Raw genomic sequence first — 25,420 nt, forward strand, 5'->3', positions numbered from 1 at the left:
CACCACCTTACCGTAAGAGACTGTGTAGACTTCACCTTGATAACCCTGCATTACATAACCGTAAGAGACTGTGTAGACTTCACCTTGATAACCCTGCATGCATTACATTACCGTAAGAGACTGTGTAGACTTCACCTTGATAAGCTGTATATCCTTACCGTAAGAGACTGTGTAGACTTCACATTGATAACCCTGCATTACATTACCGTAAGAGACTGTGTAGACTTCCCCTTGACAAGAAAGCAGTAGAGTTGTGATTGCTGTCAGTGAAACCCATCTAGTTGCTATACATCCATTAATCAAAGTCAACAACCCAGACGGAACAGACTTTGTTTCAAAGGTATTTTGTTTTCGTTAAAGCTGAAGAGCAGCGAGCGAAAACACAAAGAAACAGTGGAAACATCCAGTTGAGAAAGTTTATTCAGAAGTCAGTAGTGAATTGGAAACAGTCAATGTTACAGCGTTAAAATCCTACACAATGACGATGTATGATGAAGGAGGGAGTTAGTTGTGTTCACTGCAAAGAAAACACAAACCGTACCCAGAAAATCAACGATAGGCAGATTCTCACATACCAATTCTTTATAGTCCCTGTCACTTTAAAAAACATTTTTTTTTTTTTTTTGGGGGGGGGGGGTATAAATGAAAACCTGTTAATCTAATGCTATGTTATTACAAAATAAAAGTCATGATAAATTCCACATAAAGAAAAATGAAATGAAAATAAAATCCTATATACAAACCTCTGTACAAAGCGGGAATATGGATAGAAAAAGATAAACCACTGAATAAAAATGGATGTTTTCTGTTACTGTGTGCTCCCAGCTCCTTAGGGCAGGTGGGAGGGGTCAGAATGTTGGTCGTCACTCACCAGCCTGTCTATTGGTCAAAGACAGAACCAGAGAACGCTTCATTCACCTGGTTCTGATTCTATACTCATTTCACTCATTCTAAAGGTTCTATAGGTGGAACACGATCTCATAGCATTACAAAGGCCTGAACTGGTATCAGGTGGAGAATGGAGTCCTAGATGGTAGATAGCATCAATACATTCAGTGACCAGTAATCATGAGAAACTGATTCACCTATCTACCCTATCTATGGTAAAGTAGATCGCATCATCACACTTCAGGCAAAAATGGAAAAGGATCAATGAGGCTCTGCCACAAAATGGCACCCTATTCCCTACGTAGTGCACTACTTTTAACCAGAGCCCTATCGGCCGTGGTCAAAAGTAGTGAACTATGTAGGGAATAGGGTGCTGTTTGGGACACGACCAAGATGAATGGCTCAATAAGGAGTGTTGCCTGAGTGAGATACTCTTCTTCCACTCCTGGTCAGACTGCGGCTGTTTCCCCAAATGGCACCCTGTTCACTATATAGTGCCCTACGTTTGACCAGGTTTGACCAGAAGCCGATGGTGAAAAGTAGTCCACTAGGGGGGGGGGGGGGGGGGGGTGATTGCAGAGGGGAAAGAACCTTGTGTGTTTTAAATCGGGTGTCTTAAGGTCATTGTTTATTGTACAATTCCTGAATCGATGGAGGCTTGTTTCCTGGTGGTCTTAGGGGGAGGAGGAGGAGGGGTCTTGCTGGGAAGAGGAGGTGGCAAATGCTATTAAAAAAAAAGAAAAGAGAATACAGAAATATTTAGCCACCTTTATAAGACATTATGAAGGCTTATACATCCTTATAAACACATTATGAAGCTTTAAACTCGGCTTATACATCCTTATAACACCTTGTGAAGCTTTAAACTCAGCTTATACATCCTTATAAACACATTATGAAGCTTTAAACTCGGTTTATACATCCTTATAACACCTTGTGAAGCTTTAAACTCAGCTTATACATCCTTATAAACACATTATGAAGCTTTAAACTCGGCTTATACATCCTTATAACACCTTGTGAAGCTTTAAACTCAGCTTATACATCCTTATAAACACATTATGAAGCTTTAAACTCGGCTTATACATCCTTATAACACCTTGTGAAGCTTTAAACTCAGCTTATACATCCTTATAACACCTTGTGAAGCTTTAAACTCAGCTTATACATCCTTATAAACACATTATGAAGCTTTAAACTCGGCTTATACATTATTATAACACCTTGTGAAGCTTTAAACTCAGCTTATACATCCTTATAACACCTTGTGAAGCTTTAAACTTGGTTTATACATCCTTATAAACACGTTATGAAGCTTTAAACTTGGCTTATACATCCTTATAACTCGTTGTGAAGCTTTAAACTCTGGTTATACATCCTTATAACACTTCGTGAAGCTTTAAACTCTGGTTATACATCCTTATAACACCTTGTGAAGCTTTAAACTCTGGTTATACATCCTTATAACACCTTGTGAAGCTTTAAACTCTGGTTATACATCCTTATAACACCTTGTGAAGCTTTAAACTCTGGTTATACATCCTTATAACACCTTGTGAAGCTTTAAACTCTGGTTATACATCCTTATAACACCTTGTGAAGCTTTAAACTCTGGTTATACATCCTTATAACACCTTGTGAAGCTTTACACTCTGGTTATACATCCTTATAACACCTTGTGAAGCTTTAAACTCTGGTTATACATCCTTATAACACCTTGTGAAGCTTTAAACTCTGGTTATACATCCTTATAACACCTTGTGAAGCTTTAAACTCTGGTTATACATCCTTATAACACCTTGTGAAGCTTTAAACTCTGGTTATACATCCTTATAACACCTTGTGAAGCTTTAAACTCGGATGCTTCAAGTAGATTAAAGAAAGAGGAATATCCTGGAAATGTAGCAGATCATCTCGCAACTCAGCAGTTAAAGATCCCTGAGATTCTGCTGCCAACACACTGACTCAACTATCTTGCCACTTTAATAATGGAAACGTTGATGTAATAAATGTATCACTAGCCACCTTATATAATGTTTATATACCCTACATTACTCATCTCATATGTATATACTGTACTCTACACAAGACTCAATGACACCAGCAGTCAAGGACTTGGAGTTAAACCCGCTGTCACTAGCTGGGAAAATCTGATTGTTATGTCCCTCCCCCACTAATCTAGTCTGACTCCAGTTTACTGCCTGTCCTTCCCCTACTAATCTAGTCTGACTCCAGTTTACTGCCAAGTATCCCCCCCAGTGAGACTAATCTAGTCTGACTCCAGTTTACTGCCTGTCCCTCCCCCACTAATCTAGTCTGACTCCAGTTTACTGCCTGTCCCTCCCCCACTAATCTAGTCTGACTCCAGTTTACTGCCTGTCCCTCCCCCACTAATCTAGTCTGACTCCAGTTTACTGCCTGTCCCTCCCCTACTAATCTAGTCTGACTCCAGTTTACTGCCTGTCCCTCCCCCACTAATCTAGTCTGACTCCAGTTTACTGCCTGTCCCTCACCCACTAATCTAGTCTGACTCCAGTTTACTGCCTGTCCCTCCCCCACTAATCTAGTCTGACTCCAGTTTACTGCCTGTCCCTCCCCCACTAATCTAGTCTGACTCCAGTTTACTGCCTGTCCCTCCCCCACTAATCTAGTCTGACTCCAGTTTACTGCCTGTCCCTCCCCCCAGTGAGACTAATCTAGTCTGACTCCAGTTTACTGCCTGTCCCTCCCCCACTAATCTAGTCTGACTCCAGTTTACTGCCTGTTTCCCCCCAGTGAGACTAATCTAGTCTGACTCCAGTGTATTGCCTGTCCCTCCCCTACTAATCTAGTCTGACTCCAGTTTACTGCCTGTCCCTCCCCCACTAATCTAGTCTGACTTCAGATTACTGCCCGTTTTCCCCCCAGTGAGACTAATGTAGCCTGACTCCAGTTTACTGCCAAGTCTCCCCCTCCCAGTGAGACTAATCTAGCCCGACTCTGTAGGTAGGAAGAGACAGGCTGAGGTAGGAGGAGACAGGCTGAGTTAGGAGGAGACATGCTGAGGTAGGAGGAGACATGCTGAGGTAGGAGGAGACAGGTTCAGGTAGGAGAAGACAGGCTAAGGTAGGAGGAGACAGGCTGAGGCAGGAGGAGAAAGGCTGAGGCAGGAGGAGACAGGCTGAGGTAGCAGGAGACAGGCTGAGGTAGGAGGAGACAGGCTGAGGTAGGAGGAGACAGGTTCAGGAAGGAGGAGACAGGCTGAGGTTGGAAGAGACAGGCTGAGGCTGGAAGAGACAGGCTGAGGCAGGAGACAGGCTGAGGTAGGAGGAGACAGGCTGAGGTAGGAGGTGACAGGCTGAGGTAGGAGGTGACAGGCTGAGGTAGTAGGAGACAGGCTGAGGTAGGAGGAGACAGGCTGAGGTAGGAGGAGACAGGCTGAGGCAGGATGAGACAGGCTGAGGCAGGAGGAGACAGGTTGAGGCAGGAGGAGACAGGTTGAGGTAGCAGGAGACAGGTTGAGGTAGCAGGAGACAGGCTGAGGCAGGAGGAGACAGGCTGAGGTAAGAGGAGACAGGCTGAGGCAGGAGGAGACAGGCTGAGGCAGGAGGAGACAGGCTGAGGTAGGAGGAGACAGGTTCAGCAAGGAGGAGACAGGCTGAAGTAGGAAGAGACAGGCTGAGGCAGGAGGAGATAGGCTGAGGCAGGAGGAGACAGGCTGAGGTAGGAGGAGACAGGTTCAGCAAGGAGGAGACAGGCTGAGGCAGGAGGAGACAGGCTGAGGCAGGAGGAGACAGGCTGAGGCAGGAGGAGACAGGCTGAGGCAGGAGGAGACAGGCTGAGGCAGGAGGAGACAGGCTGAGGCAGGAGGAGACAGGCTGAGGCAGGAGGAGACAGGCTGAGGCAGGAGGAGACAGGCTGAGGCAGGAGGAGACAGGCTGAGGCAGGAGGAGACAGGCTGAGGCAGGAGGAGACAGGCTGAGGTAGGAGGAGACAGGCTGAGGCAGGAGGAGGCAGGCTGTAGCCACCAGGACAGACATGGTGGAGGAGGAGAGGAGTGTGTTGCTGAGGACTGTGGACTGACCCTCCCTCCCTCCCTGGTGATGATGGGCTGTTCCATTAACCGTAGTATTGACGTGGTATCATTAAGGTGCTGTTCTTATCCCACATTAAAAACCTACCCTTTGATGGTGTGTCAGGGGAGGGGTGGAGGGACTCGTCAAGTCTTCATTATCTCCTAGCAGGTTCCCATAATCAGCAGAGATGCCCTTCACGGGCAGGGGAGGAGGAGTCTCTCCTTTATCAACCCCCATCCCGTTCAGCTCCAGACCTGAGAGACAGACAGACAGACAGGCAGAGAGAGAGAGAGAGACAGAGAGAGAGAGAGAGACAGACACAGTGAGAGACAGACACAGAGAGAAACAGAGAGACAGACACAGAGAGACCGAGAGAGAGAGACAGACACAGAGAGACCGAGAGAGAGAGACAGACAGAGAGAGACGGAGACAGACACAGAGAGAGAGAGAGACAGAGAGAGAGAACGAGAGAGAGAGAACGAGAGAGAGAGAACAAGAGAGAGAGAGACAGAGACAGAGAGAGACAGAGAGAGAGAACGAGAGAGAGAGACAGACAGAGAGAGAACGAGAGAGAGAGACAGACAGAGAGAGACAGACAGAGAGACAGAGAGAGACAGAGACAGACACAGAGAGAAACAGAGAGACCGACACAGAGAGAACGAGAGAGAGAGACAGAGAGAGAGAGACAGACACAGAGAGAAACAGAGAGAAACAGAGAGACAGACACAGAGACCGAGAGAGAGAGACAGACAGAGAGACAGAGAGAGACAGACAGAGAGAGAGAGAGACAGAGGACAATCTTTAGTCCTGAGGTCACCACTCATCCCCAAGGGAAACTAATTATTCAGATTGTGCCAGTGGCGAATAGTCTTGCACATTTTCTTTTGTATGACGAGTAATCTGTGTAGGTAGGAGACGTATGTACTGGCCCAGACAATATTACAGTACATGAGATCTGGGTCAATGCAGCTCTAGTGTAGCGTTGAGAAGCAAACTTGATGAACCAAACCACTCTGATGATTCCAATAGATTTCATCACTTTGCTACAGACAAAATGAATATGTTCCTACCAGGATAACGTTTCATCACTTTGCTACAGACAAAATGAATATGTTCCTACCAGGATAACGTTTCATCACTTAAAGCTCTGAGGAATCTAGTGGATGTGGCCTGTTCCATTTAATTGAATATAATAAAGTTGAAAGTATTAATGTTTAAAGAGAATTTGTTTATCTGGAATCATTTAGAAAATGTGGCCATGCCTGAGTTGGTTTCATTTAATTAGTGAATCAAAAATGCTTGAGTGATACAATCTAATTGGTATCATCAGTAAAGTGAAGGGAGGTACGGTAGAAGACCCAACAGCAAGGTCATTGATATAGATTAGGAATAACAAAGGACAAAATAGTACGATCCACTATGAAAACTAGACTGGTAAAACCTTCCCCCTCCACTATGAAAACTAGACTGGTAAAACCTTCACCCTCCACTATGAAAACTAGACTGGTAAAACCCTCACCACTAGCCCTACCCTCCACTATGAAAACTAGACTGGTAAAACCCTCACCACTAGCCCTACCCTCCACTATGAAAACTAGACTGGTAAAACCCTCACCACTAGCCCTACCCTCCACTATGAAAACTAGACTGGTAAAACCCTCACCACTAACCCCTACCCTCCACTATGAAAACTAGACTGGTAAAACCCTCACCACTAACCCCTACCCTCCACTATGAAAACTAGACTGGTAAAACCCTCACCACTAGCCCTACCCTCCACTATGAAAACTAGACTGGTAAAACCCTCACCACTAGCCCTACCCTCCACTATGAAAACTAGACTGGTAAAACCCTCACCACTAACCCCTACCCTCCACTATGAAAACTAGACTGGTAAAACCCTCACCACTAACCCCTACCCTCCACTATGAAAACTAGACTGGTAAAACCCTCACCACTAGCCCTACCCTCCACTATGAAAACTAGACTGGTAAAACCCTCACCACTAACCCCTACCCTCCACTATGAAAACTAGACTGGTAAAACCCTCACCACTAGCCCTACCCTCCACTATGAAAACTAGACTGGTAAAACCCTCACCACTAACCCCTACCCTCCACTATGAAAACTAGACTGGTAAAACCCTCACCACTAACCCTCACCCTCCACTATGAAAACTAGACTGGTAAAACCCTCACCACTAACCCTACCCTCCACTATGAAAACTAGACTGGTAAAACCCTCACCCTCCACTATGAAAACTAGACTGGTAAAACCCTCACCACTAACCCTCCACTAAGAAAACTACACTGGTAAAACCCTCACCCTTCACTATGAAAACTAGACTGGTAAAACCCTCACCACTAACCCCTACCCTCCACTATGAAAACTAGACTGGTAAAACCCTCACCACTAGCCCTACCCTCCACTATGAAAACTAGACTGGTAAAACCCTCACCACTAACCCCTACCCTCCACTATGAAAACTAGACTGGTAAAACCCTCACCACTAACCCTCACCCTCCACTATGAAAACTAGACTGGTAAAACCCTCACCACTAACCCTACCCTCCACTATGAAAACTAGACTGGTAAAACCCTCACCACTAACCCTACCCTCCACTATGAAAACTAGACTGGTAAAACACTCACCCTCCACTATGAAAACTAGACTGGTAAAACCTTCACCACTAACCCTACCCTCCACTATGAAAACTAGACTGGTAAAACACTCACCCTCCACTATGAAAACTAGACTGGTAAAACCCTCACCACTAACCCTTACCCTCCACTATGAAAACTAGACTGGTAAAACACTCACCCTCCACTATGAAAACTAGACTGGTAAAACCCTCACCCTCCACTATGACAACTAGACTGGTAAAATCCTCACCCTCCACTATGAAAACTAGACTGGTAAAACCCTCACCACTAACCCTACCCTCCACTATTAAAACTAGACTGGTAAAACCCTCACCCTCCACTATGACAACTAGACAGGTAAAACCCTCACCCTCCACTATGACAACTAGACAGGTTTTGAACCCTGTGTCACACCACAGGACATCTTGGTCCTGGTAGATACACAGCCGTTAGCATTACCACATTGTTATCTATCATAAACATGAACTATATATCCAATTATATGTTACATCATGACAAACATAATAATGCAATCTAGAAAGTAATATTTAATGATCGACCGTGTCAAACGCTTTGGGATAAAATCTCAAAAGATACCGTTCATTGTTGTTCATGGATGTAAAGATTTTATCCACGTGTTGCTAAAGAGCCGTATCTGTGGAGTAGTTTTTTTTAATGAAAAACCATATTGGTGCTCATATAGAATACAGTGTTGATTTAAATGTTTCAGCATTCTCTTATACACAAATCTTTCTAGGACTTTAGAAAAACATGGTAGTACAGATATTTGGGGCGATAATTTGTCAAATATCTTGGATCTCCAGATTTATAGAGAGAGGTAGAACTTTCACAATGTTTGAATCTTTAGGAACAATACCAGTCTTCCTCGATCACTGAGCCTCTTTAACGTCCATCTTCACCAAATCAATCCCAACTGGATGGAGGTCATTTTTGAATCTTTAGGAACGATACCAGTTGGGATTGTCTTAAATGTAAATGTAAATGGATTGATTTGGTGAAGATGGACGTTATATAAAGAGGCTCAGTGATCGAGGAAGACACCGATTTCACCACAAGAGACACCGATCTCATCATGACCTGCCGCTGATGTCTTTAAGTTACCAATGATCTCCATCGCCTCCCATCAGGAGGATCACAATGAAGCAGAGAAGGGACATGTAACCCAGGGGGATTTCCATCCGTTTTCTCTGTTGTCTTTGGCAGAGAGGAACCCACATTCACAAAAAATTGTTTTTATTTTATTGAATTGACATGAAATAACATCAGGAGCAGTATAGGTCTTATTGCCAACAGGACATTGACATGGGGGAGTTGTACAGTACCGGGAATCGAACCCACTACCCTGGCATTACCATGCTCTACCAACTGAGCTACAGAAGGACCACATTGACATGGGGGAGTTGTACAGGCCTTTTGTCTTACTCAACAGATGATTGATGAACCTTTTACACAACTTTTATTTTTATTTTTAAATTTTGTACTGTGGGTTTTTTTGAGACCGGGTTGAGAAAACCCAAGGTTTCCAGAACCTTCTGCTGCTCTCTTACGTGACTTAACTAAGGCAAAGCAGTGGTGAAATACAACAATTGAAAGATGCGAGTCTGGCAAGCAGACTCCTAATCAGCCTGAATATATATATCATCAATCAACATCTTAAAGCAATCATAATTACTTTTAGTTAAATATTCTACATTGTACTAATCATTCCCATCTGTTCATTTTCCAGTTGCCGAAAAAAAGTGGAAAGTGGTCATTCATTTCAATGAAAAGTACATCTGTTATTACCTGCCACATTATTTAAAGGATCAACAAGGTAGGTGGACTGGTCAGTCTCCTGGGCTTATAGAGGGGATACAGACAGCTGCAGTATAAACTATTCAACAAGGCAGGTGGACTGGTCAGTCTCCTGGGCTTATAGAGGGGATACAGACAGCTGCAGTATAAACTATTCAACAAGGCAGGTGGACTGGTCAGTCTCCTGGGCTTATAGAGGGGATACAGACAGCTGCAGTATAAACTATTCAACAAGGCAGGTGGACTGGTCAGTCTCCTGGGCTTATAGAGGGATACAGACAGCTGCAGTATAAACTATTCAACAAGGCAGGTGGACTGGTCAGTCTCCTGGGCTTATAGAGGGGATACAGACAGCTGCAGTATAAACTATTCAACAAGGCAGGTGGACTGGTCAGTCTCCTGGGCTTATAGAGGGGATACAGACAGCTGCAGTATAAACTATTCAACAAGGCAGGTGGACTGGTCAGTCTCCTGGGCTTATAGAGGGGATACAGACAGCTGCAGTATAAACTATTCAACAAGGCAGGTGGACTGGTCAGTCTCCTGGGCTTATAGAGGGGATACAGACAGCTGCAGTATAAACTATTCAACAAGGCAGGTGGACTGGTCAGTCTCCTGGGCTTATAGAGGGATACAGACAGCTGCAGTATAAACTATTCAACAAGGCAGGTGGACTGGTCAGTCTCCTGGGCTTATAGAGGGGATACAGACAGCTGCAGTATAAACTATTCAACAAGGCAGGTGGACTGGTCAGTCTCCTGGGCTTATAGAGGGGATACAGACAGCTGCAGTATAAACTATTCAACAAGGCAGGTGGACTGGTCAGTCTCCTGGGCTTATAGAGGGATACAGACAGCTGCAGTATAAACTATTCAACAAGGCAGGTGGACTGGTCAGTCTCCTGGGCTTATAGAGGGGATACAGACAGCTGCAGTATAAACTATTCAACAAGGCAGGTGGACTGGTCAGTCTCCTGGGCTTATAGAGGGGATACAGACAGCTGCAGTATAAACTATTCAACAAGGCAGGTGGACTGGTCAGTCTCCTGGGCTTATAGAGGGGATACAGACAGCTGCAGTATAAACTATTCAACAAGGCAGGTGTCAGTGAGAAATCACCCAATCCTTGTAATCACCCAATAGAAATCACCCACTCCTTGTAATCACCCAATAGAAATCACCCACTCCTTGTAATCACCCAATAGAAATCATCCAATCCTTGTTATCACCCAATAAAAATCACCCAATCCTTGTAATCACCCAATAGAAATCACCCCATCCTTGTAATCACCCAATAGAAATCACCCAATCCTTGTTATCACCCAATAGAAATCACCCAATCCTTGTAATCACCCAATAGAAATAACTCAATCCTTGTAATCACCCAATAGAAATCACCCCATCCTTGTAATCACCCAATAGAAATCACCCAATCCTTGTAATCACCCAATAGAAATGACCCAATCCTTGTAATCACCCAATAGAAATGACCCAATCCTTGTAATCACCCAATATAAATCACATTTTTAGCTTCACTATTAATCCAATCCCAGTTCGATGCGAGGACATCAATGAAACTACCAATGTCAGAATCGGGTGGCCGATCGATGCATCCAATCACCGCTTGTTTTAACACCAAGACATGAACACGAGGGAATCTCTATCAACAGAGATTAAACATCAATGTTATCAGATGGAAGCCTGAGGTCCTCTCTACTTAAGAAGAGAACATGTTAATGAACACAAAATGGCCGCTCCTCCTGCCACTCTTGATGTTCTCCAGTGGTGAACGGCATTATAAAGGAGATGAAGCGTGGATGTTCTCCAGTGGCATTATAAAGGAGATGAAGCGTGGATGTTCTCCAGTGATGAACGGCATTATAAAGGAGATGAAGCGTGGATGTTCTCCAGTGGCATTATAAAGGAGATGAAGCGTGGATGTTCTCCAGTGGCATTATAAAGGAGATGAAGCGTGGATGTTCTCCAGTGATGAACGGCATTATAAAGGAGATGAAGCGTGGATGTTCTCCAGTGGCATTATAAAGGAGATGAAGCGTGGATGTTCTCCAGTGGCATTATAAAGGAGATGAAGCGTTGATGTTCTCCAGTGGCATTATAAAGGAGATGAAGCGTGGATGTTCTCCAGTGATGAACGGCATTATAAAGGAGATGAAGCGTGGATGTTCTCCAGTGGCATTATAAAGGAGATGAAGCGTGGATGTTCTCCAGTGGCATTATAAAGGAGATGAAGCGTTGATGTTCTCCAGTGGCATTATAAAGGAGATGAAGCGTGGATGTTCTCCAGTGGCATTATAAAGGAGATGAAGCGTTGATGTTCTCCAGTGGCATTATAAAGGAGATGAAGCGTGGATGTTCTCCAGTGGCATTATAAAGGAGATGAAGCGTGGATGTTCTCCAGTGGCATTATAAAGGAGATGAAGCGTTGATGTTCTCCAGTGGCATTATAAAGGAGATGAAGCGTGGATGTTCTCCAGTGGCATTATAAAGGAGATGAAGCGTGGATGTTCTCCAGTGGCATTATAAAGGAGATGAAGCGTGGATGTTCTCCAGTGGCATTATAAAGGAGATGAAGTGTGGATGTTCTCCAGTGGCATTATAAAGGAGATGAAGCGTGGATGTTCTCCAGTGGCATTATAAAGGAGATGAAGCGTTGATGTTCTCCAGTGGCATTATAAAGGAGATGAAGCGTGGATGTTCTCCAGTGGCATTATAAAGGAGATGAAGCGTTGATGTTCTCCAGTGGTGAACGGCATTATAAAGGAGACCTGTATCATGAAGAGTTGATGTCTCTTCAGTCAACCATGTTTCTGAAAGGGCAACGATGGAACATTCAGAAACACCATACACTGCCTCTATCTATCTCCGCGTAGTTTCTGTGGGATGGCGTGATGCAAGACACAGTGATGCAATGACACATCACAGGGAAGACAGACGACCCTAGAGTGCACAGGGTAGACAGATGACCCTAGAGAGCCCAGGGAAGACAGAGACGACCATAGAGAGCCCAGGGAAGACAGAGATGACCCTAGAGAGCACAGGGTAGACAGACGACCCTAGAGAGCCCAGGGAAGACAGAGACGACCCTAGAGAGCACAGGGAAGACAGACAACCCTCGAGAGCCCAGGGAAGACAGAGACGACCCTAGAGAGCCCAGGTAAGACAGAGACGACCCTAGAGAGCCCAGGGAAGACAGAGACGACGCTAGAGAGCCCAGGGAAGACAAAGAAGACCCTAGAGAGCCCAGGGAAGACAGACGACCCTAGAGAGCCCAGGGAAGACAGAGACGACCCTAGAGAGCACAGGGAAGACAGAGACGACCCTAGAGAGCCCAGGGAAGACAGAGGCGACCCTAGAGAGCCCAAGGAAGACAGAGACGACCCTAGAGAGCCCAGGGAAGACAGAGGTGACCCTAGAGAGCCCAGGGAAGACAGAGACGATCCTAGAGAGCCCAAGGAAGACAGAAACGACCCTTGAGGGCCCAGGGAAGACAGAGGCGACCCTAGAGAGCCCAGGGAAGACAGACGACCCTAGTGAGCCCAGGGAAGACAGAGACGACCCTAGAGAGCCCAGGTAAGACAGAGACGACCCTAGAGAGCCCAGGGAAGACAGAGACGACGCTAGAGAGCCCAGGGAAGACAGAGACGACGCTAGAGAGCCCAGGGAAGACAGAGGCGACCCTAGAGAGCCCAGGGAAGACAGAGACGATCCTAGAGAGCCCAAGGAAGACAGAGACGACCCTAGAGAGCACAGGGAAGACAGAGGCGACCCTAGAGAGCCCAGGGAAGACAGAGACGATCCTAGAGAGCCCAAGGAAGACAGAGACGACCCTAGAGAGCACAGGGAAGACAGAGGCGACCCTAGAGAGCCCAGGGAAGACAGAGACGATCCTAGAGAGCCCAGGGAAGACAGAGACGACACTAGAAGAAACATTCAGCCAGCAGGGTAAGAGAACATGGCGGAGGTAGCTGCAAGGCATGTGTGTGTGTGCATATCTGTCCATGTATGTGTGTACTCACTGGAGACGGTGAGCAGGCTGAAGGACAGTTTGTTCCTGGGGGTGATGGGTGGGGGGCCCGGGGAGGAATGGGGCTGGGGGGGTCCGGGGGACACGGAGAGACGGCGGTCTCCACTCAACAGGTTCAACACCTGACTCTTTGGTCTCTGAGGCCTCAGTGGGCTGATCTGAACACACAGAGAGAGAGAGAAGAGATGTATCACAGATCCTGTAGGAATCAAATCAAGTCAAACAATCAAAAAAATAGATAAGGAGATGCGGGCTGATCTGATGACATCTGGAGAGAGAGGAGGGAGAGAAAGGAGGGAGAGAGAGGAGGGAGAGAGTAGGGAGAGAGAGGAGGGAGAGAAAGGAGGGAGAGAGAGGAGGGAGAGAGAGAAGGGAGAGAGAGGAGGGAGAGAGAGGAGGGAGAGAGAGGAGGGAGAGAGAGGAGGGAGAGAGAGGAGTGAGAGAGAGGAGGGAGAGAGGAGGGAGAGAGAGGAGGGAGAGAGAGGAGGGAGAGAGAGGAGTGAGAGAGAGGAGTGAGAGAGAGGAGTGAGAGAGAGGAGTGAGAGAGAGGAGGGAGAGAGAGGAGGGAGAGAGAGGAGGGAGAGAGAGGAGTGAGAGAGAGGAGTGAGAGAGAGGAGGGAGAGAGAGGTGGGAGAGAAAGGAGGGAGAGAGAGGTGGGAGAGAAAGGAGGGAGAGAGAGAAGGGAGTGAGAGGTGGGAGAGAGAGGAGGGAGAGACAGAAGGGAGAGAGAGGTGGGAGAGAAAGGAGGGAGAGAAAGGAGGGAGAGAGAGGAGTGAGAGAGAGGAGTGAGAGAGAGGAGTGAGAGAGAGGAGGGAGAGAGAGGAGGGAGAGAAAGGAGAGAGAGAGAGGAGGGAGAGAGAGAAGGGAGAGAGAGGAGGGAGAGAGAGAAGGGAGAGAGAGGAGGGAGGAGAGAGGAGTGAGAGAGAGGAGGGAGAGAGAGGAGGAGGGAGAGAGAGGAGGGAGAGAGAGGAGAGAGAGAGAGGAGAGAGAGAGAGGAGTGAGAGAGAGGAGGGAGAGAGAGGAGGGAGAGAGAGGGTGAGAGAGAGGAGTGAGAGAGAGGAGGGAGAGAGAGGTGGGAGAGAAAGGAGGGAGAGAGAGGTGGGAGAGAAAGGAGGGAGAGAGAGAAGGGAGTGAGAGGTGGGAGAGAGAGGAGGGAGAGACAGAAGGGAGAGAGAGGTGGGAGAGAAAGGAGGGAGAGAAAGGAGGGAGAGAAAGGAGGGAGAGAGAGGAGTGAGAGAGAGGAGTGAGAGAGAGGAGGGAGAGAGAGGTGGGAGAGAAAGGATGGAGAGAGAGAAGGGAGAGAGAGGAGTGAGAGAGAGGAGGGAGAGAGAGGAGGGAGAGAGAGGAGGGAGAGAGAGGAGTGAGAGAGAGGAGTGAGAGAGAGGAGGGAGAGAGAGGTGGGAGAGAAAGGATGGAGAGAGAGAAGGGAGAGAGAGGAGGGAGAGAGAGAGGAGGGAGAGAAAGGAGGGAGAAAGAAAGATGCCACCTAAAACCATCATGTTGCTACCAAACAATATTGTTTATCAGAAGTCAGACCATCAAAACTGCATCACAATAGAAAACCATCTAAAATACATCTCAATAGAAAACCATCTAAACTACATCTCAATAGAAAACCATCTAAACTACATCACAATAGAACTCAATAGAAAAACCATCTAAACTACATCTCAATAGAAAACCATCTAAACTACATCTCAATAGAAAACAATCTAAACTACATCACAATAGAACTCAATAGAAAAAACATCTAAACTACATCTCAATATAACTCAATAGAAAACCATCTAAACTACATCTCAATAGAAAACAATCTAAACTACATCACAATAGAACTCAATAGAAAAAACATCTAAACTACATCTCAATAGAACTCAATAGAAAACCATCTAAATTACATCTCAATAGAAAACGATCTAAACTACATAATAATAGAAAACCATCTAAACTACATCTCAATAGAACTCAATAGAAAACCATCTAAATTATATCTCAATAGAAAACGATCTAAACTACATAATAATAGAAAACCATCTAAACTACATCTCAATAGAACTCAATAGAAAACCATCTAAACTACATCTCAATAGAACTCAATAGAAAACCATCTAAACTACATCTCAATAGAAAACCATCTAAACTACATCTTCTGTAGCTCAGTTGGTAGAGCATGGCGCTTGTAACGCCAGGGTAGTGGGTTCGATCCCCGGGACCACCCATACGTAGAATGTATGCACACATGACTGTAAGTCGCTTTGGATAAAAGCGTCTGCTAAATGGCATATATTATTATATATTACATCTCAATAGAAAACCATCTAAACTACATCTCAATAGAAAACGATCTAAACTACATAATAATAGAACACCATCTAAACTACATCTCAATAGAACTCAATAGAAAACCATCTAAATTACATCTCACTAGAAAACCATCTAAACTACATCACAAATCTCACTATAAAACCAATTAAATGTACTGCACTGAAAGGCCAACTGTGTCTAAGCTGAAGAATAACAAAGGAGAGAGCAATTAAATACCATTTAGGTGAAAATTGCTTTCGTATCCTCGTCGGGATTGGCTCATCGTATTCCTCTCTGAACATGCAAATATGTTCACAGGCTGTTTGTATTTCTGAAGCTGGGTATAGATTGAAACTCACATTTACTGTCAGCTTACTGCATCTTATTTGTGGTTAGTGCCTCAATATTGGTTTCACATGGTAGGGCATAATTTCACAATGTGTATTGTGAAGAAGTTTTAAAGGGCTCCACACTTATATATATATATATCAGCTGTTGATTCATAAGTTAATTTATCATTCAACCCCGCTGTACAACTCAAAGTCAGTCCTCAACAGGGTGATGCTTCGAGTGGATGTATTTAACGGAGACAGTAGAGCTTAGAGTGGATGTATTTAACGGAGACAGTACAGCTTAGAGTGGATGTATTTAACGGAGACAGTAGAGCTTAGAGTGGATGTATTTAACGGAGACAGTAGAGCTTAGAGTGGATGTATTTAACGGAGACAGTACAGCTTAGAGTGGATGTATTTAACGGAGACAGTAGAGCTTAGAGTGGATGTATTTAACGGAGACAGTAGAGCTTAGAGTGGATGTATTTAACGGAGACAGTACAGCTTAGAGTGGATGTATTTAACGGAGACAGTAGAGCTTAGAGTGGATGTATTTAACGGAGACAGTACAGCTTAGAGTGGATGTATTTAACGGAGACAGTACAGCTTAGAGTGGATGTATTTAACGGAGACAGTACAGCTTAGAGTGGATGTATTTAACGGAGACAGTACAGCTTAGAGTGGATGTATTTAATGGAGACAGTACAGCTTAGAGTGGATGTATTTAACGGAGACAGTACAGCTTAGAGTGGATGTATTTAACGGAGACAGTACAGCTTACAGCTGTTAGCCTCTTCGATGTGCCAACAACGTTGAATGATAGAGTCATCTCTCCTCTCTTCTCAGGCCCCGAGGAAGAAGCTCTATCAGGGGCCAGACGACTGATGCCTGGATGGCTGATCTGCCACAAGGGGAATCTAGGGGCCAGACGACTGGCTGGCTGATCTACCACCAGGGGAATTTAGGGGCCAGACGACTGGCTGACTGACTGATCTACCACCAGGGGAATCTAGGGGCCAGACGACTGGCTGACTGATCTACCACCAGGGGAATCTAGGGGCCAGACGACTGGCTGACTGATCTACCACCAGGGGAATCTAGGGGCCAGACGACTGGCTAGCTGACTGATCTACCACCAGGGGAATCTAGGGGCCAGACGACTGGCTGACTGACTGATATACCACCAGGGGAATCTAGGGGCCAGACGACTGGCTGACTGACTGATCTACCACCAGGGGAATCTAGGGGCCAGACGACTGGCTGACTGATCTACCACCAGGGGAATCTAGGGGCCAGACGACTGGCTGACTGATCTACCACCAGGGGAATCTAGGGGCCAGACGACTGGCTAGCTGACTGATCTACCACCAGGGGAATCTAGGGGCCAGACGACTGGCTGACTGACTGATATACCACCAGGGGAATCTAGGGACCAGACGACTGGCTGACTGATCTACTACCAGGGGAATCTAGGGGCCAGACGACTGGCTGACTGATCTACCACCAGGGGAATCTAGGGGCCAGACGACTGGCTGACTGATCTACCACCAGGGGAATCTAGGGGCCAGACGACTGGCTGACTGCCTGATCTACCACCAGGGGAATCTAGGGGCCAGACGACTGGCTGGCTGATCTACCACCAGGGGAATCTAGGGGCCAGACGACTGGCTGGCTGATCTACCACCAGGGGAATCTAGGGGCCAGACGACTGGCTGGCTGATCTACCACCAGGGGAATCTAGGGGCCAGACGACTGGCTGGCTGATCTACCACCAGGGGAATCTAGGGGCCAGATGACTGGCTGGCTGATCTACCACCAGGGGAATCTAGGGGCCAGACGACTGGCTGGCTGATCTACCACCAGGGGAATCTAGGGGCCAGACGACTGGCTGGCTGATCTACCACCAGGGGAATCTAGGGGCCAGACGACTGGCTGACTGATGTAGCACCAGGGGAATCTAGGGGCGAGACGACTGGCTAGCTGACTGATCTACCACCAGGGGAATCTAGGGACCAGACGACTGGCTGACTGACTGATATACCACCAGGGGAATCTAGGGACCAGACGACTGGCTGACTGATCTACTACCAGGGGAATCTAGGGGCCAGACGACTGGCTGACTGATCTACCACCAGGGGAATCTAGGGGCCAGACGACTGGCTGACTGATGTAGCACCAGGGGAATCTAGGGGCCAGACGACTGGCTGGCTGATCTACCACCAGGGGAATCTAGGGGCCAGACGACTGGCTGACTGATCTACCACCTGGGGAATCTAGGGGCCAGACGACTGGCTGGCTGATCTACCACCAGGGGAATCTAGGGGCCAGACGACTGGCTGACTGATGTAGCACCAGGGGAATCTAGGGGCCAGACGACTGGCTGACTGATGTAGCACCAGGGGAATCTAGGGGCCAGACGACTGGCTGGCTGATCTACCACCAGGGGAATCTAGGGACCAGACGACTGGCTGACTGATGTAGCACCAGGGGAATCTAGGGGCCAGACGACTGGCTGGCTGATCTACCACCAGGGGAATCTAGGGACCACACTCTGATTCTTTTCTTAATTGAATTACCGACTGGTAGCTACATCCCAAAGGGCCAGAGCAGTGGGCTTTGGTGCTCTGCCGCTGTAATGAAGAGAAGACGAGGGAGCGAGGAGAGAAGCTGAGGGAGGAGGGAGGGAGGGAGAAGAGGAGAGGAGCTGAGGGATATAATTATGTGGTGAGGAGAGAGGGAGGAAGGGGAGGAGGGAGGCAGGGTGGAGGGAGGGAGGGTAGGAGGGAGGGAGGGAGAGGGAGGGAGGAGAGGAAGGAGGGGGGAAGGGAGGGAGGGAGGAGAGGAGGAGGGAGAGGGAGGAGAGGAGAGGAGGGAGGGGGAGGAGGGAGGGAGAGGGAGGAGAGGAGGGAGGGGGAGGAGGGTAGGGAAAGGGAGGAGAGGAGGAGGGAGGAGAGGAGGAGGAGGGAGGCAGGGTGGAGGGAGGTAGGGTAGGAGGGAGGGAGAGGGAGGGAGGAGAGGAAGGAGGGGGAAGGGAGGGAGGGAGGGAGGAGAGGAGGAGGGAGAGGGAGGGAGAGGAGGGAGGGGGAGGAGGGAGGGAGAAGGAGGAGAGGAGGGAGGGGGAGGAGAGGAGGGAGGGGGAGGAGGGAGGGAAAGGGAGGAGAGGAGGAGGGAGGAGAGGAGGAGGAGGGAGGCAGGGTGGAGGAGAGGAGAGGAGGGAGGAGAGGAGGGAGGAGAGGAGAGGAGGGAGGAGGAGCAGAGCCAGGGATAGTCCCCCCTCACCGTTTCTGACAGTATGACTGCCTCGGCGGGCTGCAGGGAGATGTCAGTGGTCTTCAGCTCCTTGTCAAAGATCTCCTGGTGTTTACTGTTCCTCTTCTCTTTCTTCTTGTCCTTCCTCTCCCTCTCCGACTCGTCGCGCTCCAGCTTATCCTGGGACTTGCAGTGCAACTTCTTTGGCAGGAGAGGCTCTAGGGCAAAGCTGGGAGGGAGAGGACAACAGGGAGAAGGAGTGAACATGCAGTATTCAGACCCATTGATTTGTGCACATTTTGTTACGTTACACAGCCTTATTCTAAAACGGATTAAATTAAATAAAAACTTCAGCAACCTACACACAATACCCCATAATGACAAAGTACTTTCTTTTTGTTGCACATTTAAAAATAAAAAACTGAAATACCTGATTTACATAAGTATTTAGACCCTTTGCTATGAGACTCTAAATGTTTCTTATCACATACGTGTGTGTGTTTGAAAGTTGTGTTTTGAAATGTGGAAAAAAATCCCTTTTCTCCTGACGTCCCCATTCTACTGGTTCCATCTGGACGTCCCCATTCTACTGGTTCTATCTGGACGTCCCCATTCTACTGGTTCCATCTGGACGTCCCCATTCTACTGGTTCCATCTGGACGTCCCCATTCTACTGGTTCCATCTGGACGTCCCCATTCTACTGGTTCCATCTGGACGTCCCCATTCTACTGGTTCCATCTGGACGTCCCCATTCTACTGGTTCCATCTGGACGTCCCCATTCTACTGGTTCCATCTGGACGTCCCCATTCTGACTGGTTCCATCTGGACGTCCCCATTCTACTGGTTCCATCTGGACGTCCCCATTCTACTGGTTCCATCTGGACGTCCCCATTCTACTGGTTCCATCTGGACGTCCCCATTCTACTGGTTCCATCTGGACGTCCCCATTCTACTGGTTCCATCTGGACGTCCACCATTCTACTGGTTCCATCTGGACGTCCCCATTCTACTGGTTCCATCTGGACGTCCCCATTCTACTGGTTCCATCTGGACGTCCCCATTCTACTGGTTCCATCTGGACGTCCCCATTCTACTGGTTCCATCTGGACGCCCCCATTCTACTGGTTCCATCTGGACGTCCCCATTCTACTGGTTCCATCTGGACGCCCCCATTCTACTGGTTCCATCTGGACGTCCCCATTCTACTGGTTCCATCTGGACGTCCCCATTCTACTGGTTCCATCTGGACGTCCCCATTCTACTGGTTCCATCTGAACGTCCCCATTCTACTGGTTCCATCTGGACGTCCCCATTCTACTGGTTCCATCTGGACGTCCCCATTCTGACTGGTTCCATCTGGACGTCCCCGTTCTACTGGTTCCATCTGGACGTCCCCGTTCTACTGGTTCCATCTGGACGTCCCCGTTCTACTGGTTCCATCTGGACGTCCCGTTCTACTGGTTCCATCTGGACGTCCCCGTTCTACTGGTTCCATCTGGACGTCCCCGTTCTACTGGTTCCATCTGGACGTCCCCGTTCTACTGGTTCCATCTGGACGCCCCCGTTCTACTGGTTCCATCTGGACGTCCCCGTTCTACTGGTTCCATCTGGACGTCCCCGTTCTACTGGTTCCATCTGGACGCCCCCATTCTACTGGTTCCATCTGGACGTCCCCATTCTACTGGTTCCATCTGGACGTCCCCATTCTACTGGTTCCATCTGGACGTCCCCATTCTACTGGTTCCATCTGGACGCCCCCATTCTACTGGTTCCATCTGGACGCCCCCATTCTACTGGTTCCATCTGGACGTCCCCATTCTACTGGTTCCATCTGGACGTCCCCATTCTACTGGTTCCATCTGGACGTCCCCATTCTACTGGTTCCATCTGGACGTCCCCATTCTACTGGTTCCATCTGGACGTCCCCATTCTACTGGTTCCATCTGGACGTCCCCATTCTACTGGTTCCATCTGGACGTCCCCATTCTACTGGTTCCATCTGGACGTCCCCATTCTACTGGTTCCATCTGGACGTCCCCATTCTACTGGTTCCATCTGGACGTCCCCATTCTACTGGTTCCATCTGGACGTCCCCATTCTACTGGTTCCATCTGGACGTCCCCATTCTACTGGTTCCATCTGGACGTCCACCATTCTACTGGTTCCATCTGGACGTCCCCATTCTACTGGTTCCATCTGGACGTCCCCATTCTACTGGTTCCATCTGGACGTCCCCATTCTACTGGTTCCATCTGGACGTCCCCATTCTACTGGTTCCATCTGGACGTCCCCATTCTACTGGTTCCATCTGGACGTCCCCATTCTACTGGTTCCATCTGGACGTCCCCATTCTACTGGTTCCATCTGGACGTCCCCATTCTACTGGTTCCATCTGGACGTCCCCATTCTACTGGTTCCATCTGAACGTCCCCATTCTACTGGTTCCATCTGGACGTCCCCATTCTACTGGTTCCATCTGGACGTCCCCATTCTGACTGGTTCCATCTGGACGTCCCCGTTCTACTGGTTCCATCTGGACGTCCCCGTTCTACTGGTTCCATCTGGACGTCCCCGTTCTACTGGTTCCATCTGGACGTCCCCGTTCTACTGGTTCCATCTGGACGTCCCCGTTCTACTGGTTCCATCTGGACGTCCCGTTCTACTGGTTCCATCTGGGCGTCCCGTTCTACTGGTTCCATCTGGACGCCCCCGTTCTACTGGTTCCATCTGGACGCCCCCGTTCTACTGGTTCCATCTGGACGTCCCGTTCTACTGGTTCCATCTGGACGTCCCCATTCTACTGGTTCCATCTGGACGTCCCCATTCTACTGGTTCCATCTGGACGTCCCCGTTCTACTGGTTCCATCTGGACGTCCCCATTCTACTGGTTCCATCTGGACGTCCCCATTCTACTGGTTCCATCTGGACGTCCCCATTCTACTGGTTCCATCTGGACGTCCCCATTCTACTGGTTCCATCTGGACGTCCCCATTCTACTGGTTCCATCTGGACGTCCCCATTCTACTGGTTCCATCTGGACGTCCCCATTCTACTGGTTCCATCTGGACGTCCCCATTCTACTGGTTCCATCTGGACGTCCCCATTCTACTGGTTCCATCTGGGCGTCCCCATTCTACTGGTTCCATCTGGACGTCCCCATTCTACTGGTTCCATCTGGACGTCCCCATTCTACTGGTTCCATCTGGACGTCCCCATTCTACTGGTTCCATCTGGACGTCCCCATTCTACTGGTTCCATCTGGACGTCCCCATTCTACTGGTTCCATCTGGACGTCCCCATTCTACTGGTTCCATCTGGACGTCCCCATTCTACTGGTTCCATCTGGACGTCCCCATTCTACTGGTTCCATCTGGACGTCCCCATTCTACTGGTTCCATCTGGACGTCCCCATTCTACTGGTTCCATCTGGACGTCCCCATTCTACTGGTTCCATCTGGACGTCCCCATTCTACTGGTTCCATCTGGACGTCCCCATTCTACTGGTTCCATCTGGACGTCCCCATTCTACTGGTTCCATCTGGACGTCCCCATTCTACTGGTTCCATCTGGACGTCCCCATTCTACTGGTTCCATCTGGACGTCCCCATTCTACTGGTTCCATCTGGGACGTCCCCATTCTACTGGTTCCATCTGGACGTCCCCATTCTACTGGTTCCATCTGGACGTCCCCATTCTACTGGTTCCATCTGGACGTCCCCATTCTACTGGTTCCATCTGGACGTCCCCATTCTACTGGTTCCATCTGGACGTCCCCATTCTACTGGTTCCATCTGGACGTCCCCATTCTACTGGTTCCATCTGGACGTCCCCATTCTACTGGTTCCATCTGGACGTCCCCATTCTACTGGTTCCATCTGGACGTCCCCATTCTACTGGTTCCACCTGGACGTCCCCATTCTACTGGTTCCACCTGGACGTCCCCATTCTACTGGTTCCACCTGGACGTCCCCATTCTACTGGTTCCACCTGGACGTCCCCATTCTACTGGTTCCACCTGGACGTCCCCATTCTACTGGTTCCACCTGGACGTCCCCATTCTACTGGTTCCATCTGGACGTCCCCATTCTACTGGTTCCATCTGGACGTCCCCATTCTACTGGTTCCATCTGGACGTCCCCATTCTACTGGTTCCATCTGGACGTCCCCATTCTGACTGGTTCCATCTGGACGTCCCCATTCTACTGGTTCCATCTGGACCTCCCCATTCTACTGGTTCCATCTGGACGTCCCCATTCTGACTGGTTCCATCTGGACGTCCCCATTCTACTGGTTCCATCTGGACGTCCCCATTCTACTGGTTCCATCTGGACGTCCCCATTCTACTGGTTCCATCTGGACGTCCCCATTCTACTGGTTCCATCTGGACGTCCCCATTCTACTGGTTCCATCTGGACGTCCCCATTCTACTGGTTCCATCTGGACGTCCCCATTCTACTGGTTCCATCTGGACGTCCCCATTCTACTGGTTCCATCTGGACGTCCCCATTCTACTGGTTCCACCTGGACGTCCCCATTCTACTGGTTCCACCTGGACGTCCCCATTCTACTGGTTCCACCTGGACGTCCCCATTCTACTGGTTCCACCTGGACGTCCCCATTCTACTGGTTCCATCTGGACGTCCCCATTCTACTGGTTCCATCTGGACGTCCCCATTCTACTGGTTCCATCTGGACGTCCCCATTCTACTGGTTCCATCTGGACGTCCCCATTCTGACTGGTTCCATCTGGACGTCCCCATTCTACTGGTTCCATCTGGACGTCCCCATTCTACTGGTTCCATCTGGACGTCCCCATTCTACTGGTTCCATCTGGACGTCCCCATTCTGACTGGTTCCATCTGGACGTCCCCATTCTACTGGTTCCATCTGGACGTCCCCATTCTACTGGTTCCATCTGGACGTCCCCATTCTGACTGGTTCCATCTGGACGTCCCCATTCTACTGGTTCCATCTGGACGTCCCCATTCTACTGGTTCCATCTGGACGTCCCCATTCTACTGGTTCCATCTGACGTCCCCATTCTACTGGTTCCATCTGGACGCCCCCATTCTACTGGTTCCATCTGGACGCCCCCATTCTACTGGTTCCATCTGGACGTCCCCATTCTACTGGTTCCATCTGGACGTCCCCATTCTACTGGTTCCATCTGGACGTCCCCATTCTACTGGTTCCATCTGGACGTCCCCATTCTACTGGTTCCATCTGGACGTCCCCATTCTACTGGTTCCATCTGGACGTCCCCATTCTACTGGTTCCATCTGGACGTCCCCATTCTACTGGTTCCATCTGGACGTCCCCATTCTACTGGTTCCATCTGGACGTCCCCATTCTACTGGTTCCATCTGGACGTCCCCATTCTACTGGTTCCATCTGGACGTCCCCATTCTACTGGTTCCATCTGGACGTCCCCATTCTACTGGTTCCATCTGGACGTCCCCATTCTACTGGTTCCATCTGGACGTCCCCATTCTACTGGTTCCATCTGGACGTCCCCATTCTACTGGTTCCATCTGGACGCCCCCATTCTACTGGTTCCACCTGGACGTCCCCATTCTACTGGTTCCACCTGGACGTCCCCATTCTACTGGTTCCACCTGGACGTCCCCATTCTACTGGTTCCACCTGGACGTCCCCATTCTACTGGTTCCACCTGGACGTCCCCATTCTACTGGTTCCACCTGGACGTCCCCATTCTACTGGTTCCACCTGGACGTCCCCATTCTACTGGTTCCATCTGGACGTCCCCATTCTACTGGTTCCATCTGGACGTCCCCATTCTACTGGTTCCATCTGGACGCCCCCATTCTACTGGTTCCATCTGGACGTCCCCATTCTGACTGGTTCCATCTGGACGTCCCCATTCTACTGGTTCCATCTGGACGTCCCCATTCTACTGGTTCCATCTGGACGTCCCCATTCTGACTGGTTCCATCTGGACGTCCCCATTCTACTGGTTCCATCTGGACGTCCCCATTCTACTGGTTCCATCTGGACGTCCCCATTCTACTGGTTCCATCTGGACGCCCCCATTCTACTGGTTCCATCTGGACGTCCCCATTCTACTGGT

At 48.7% G+C, this 25,420-nt stretch overlaps 1 protein-coding gene across 1 annotated transcript in view; it reads right to left on the reverse strand.

Annotated features, from left to right (window-relative positions):
• Window positions 1-402: 402 nt before the first annotated feature.
• LOC124027401 (dedicator of cytokinesis protein 1-like) overlaps window positions 403-25,420 on the reverse strand; it is a 41,778-nt gene continuing 16,760 nt past the window's right edge. The window contains exons 3-6 of the mRNA XM_046339841.1: window positions 19,361-19,559; window positions 13,438-13,603; window positions 5,049-5,197; window positions 403-1,612 (exon numbers count right to left, since the gene is read on the reverse strand). Of these exons, the coding sequence (XP_046195797.1) occupies window positions 1,517-1,612; window positions 5,049-5,197; window positions 13,438-13,603; window positions 19,361-19,559 (610 nt within the window). The 3' untranslated portion in view covers window positions 403-1,516. The remainder of the gene's footprint in view (window positions 1,613-5,048; window positions 5,198-13,437; window positions 13,604-19,360; window positions 19,560-25,420) is intronic.

The sequence above is a fragment of the Oncorhynchus gorbuscha genome, unplaced genomic scaffold, assembly GCF_021184085.1.
Source record: "Oncorhynchus gorbuscha isolate QuinsamMale2020 ecotype Even-year unplaced genomic scaffold, OgorEven_v1.0 Un_scaffold_3189, whole genome shotgun sequence".
Taxonomy (NCBI): domain Eukaryota; kingdom Metazoa; phylum Chordata; class Actinopteri; order Salmoniformes; family Salmonidae; genus Oncorhynchus; species Oncorhynchus gorbuscha.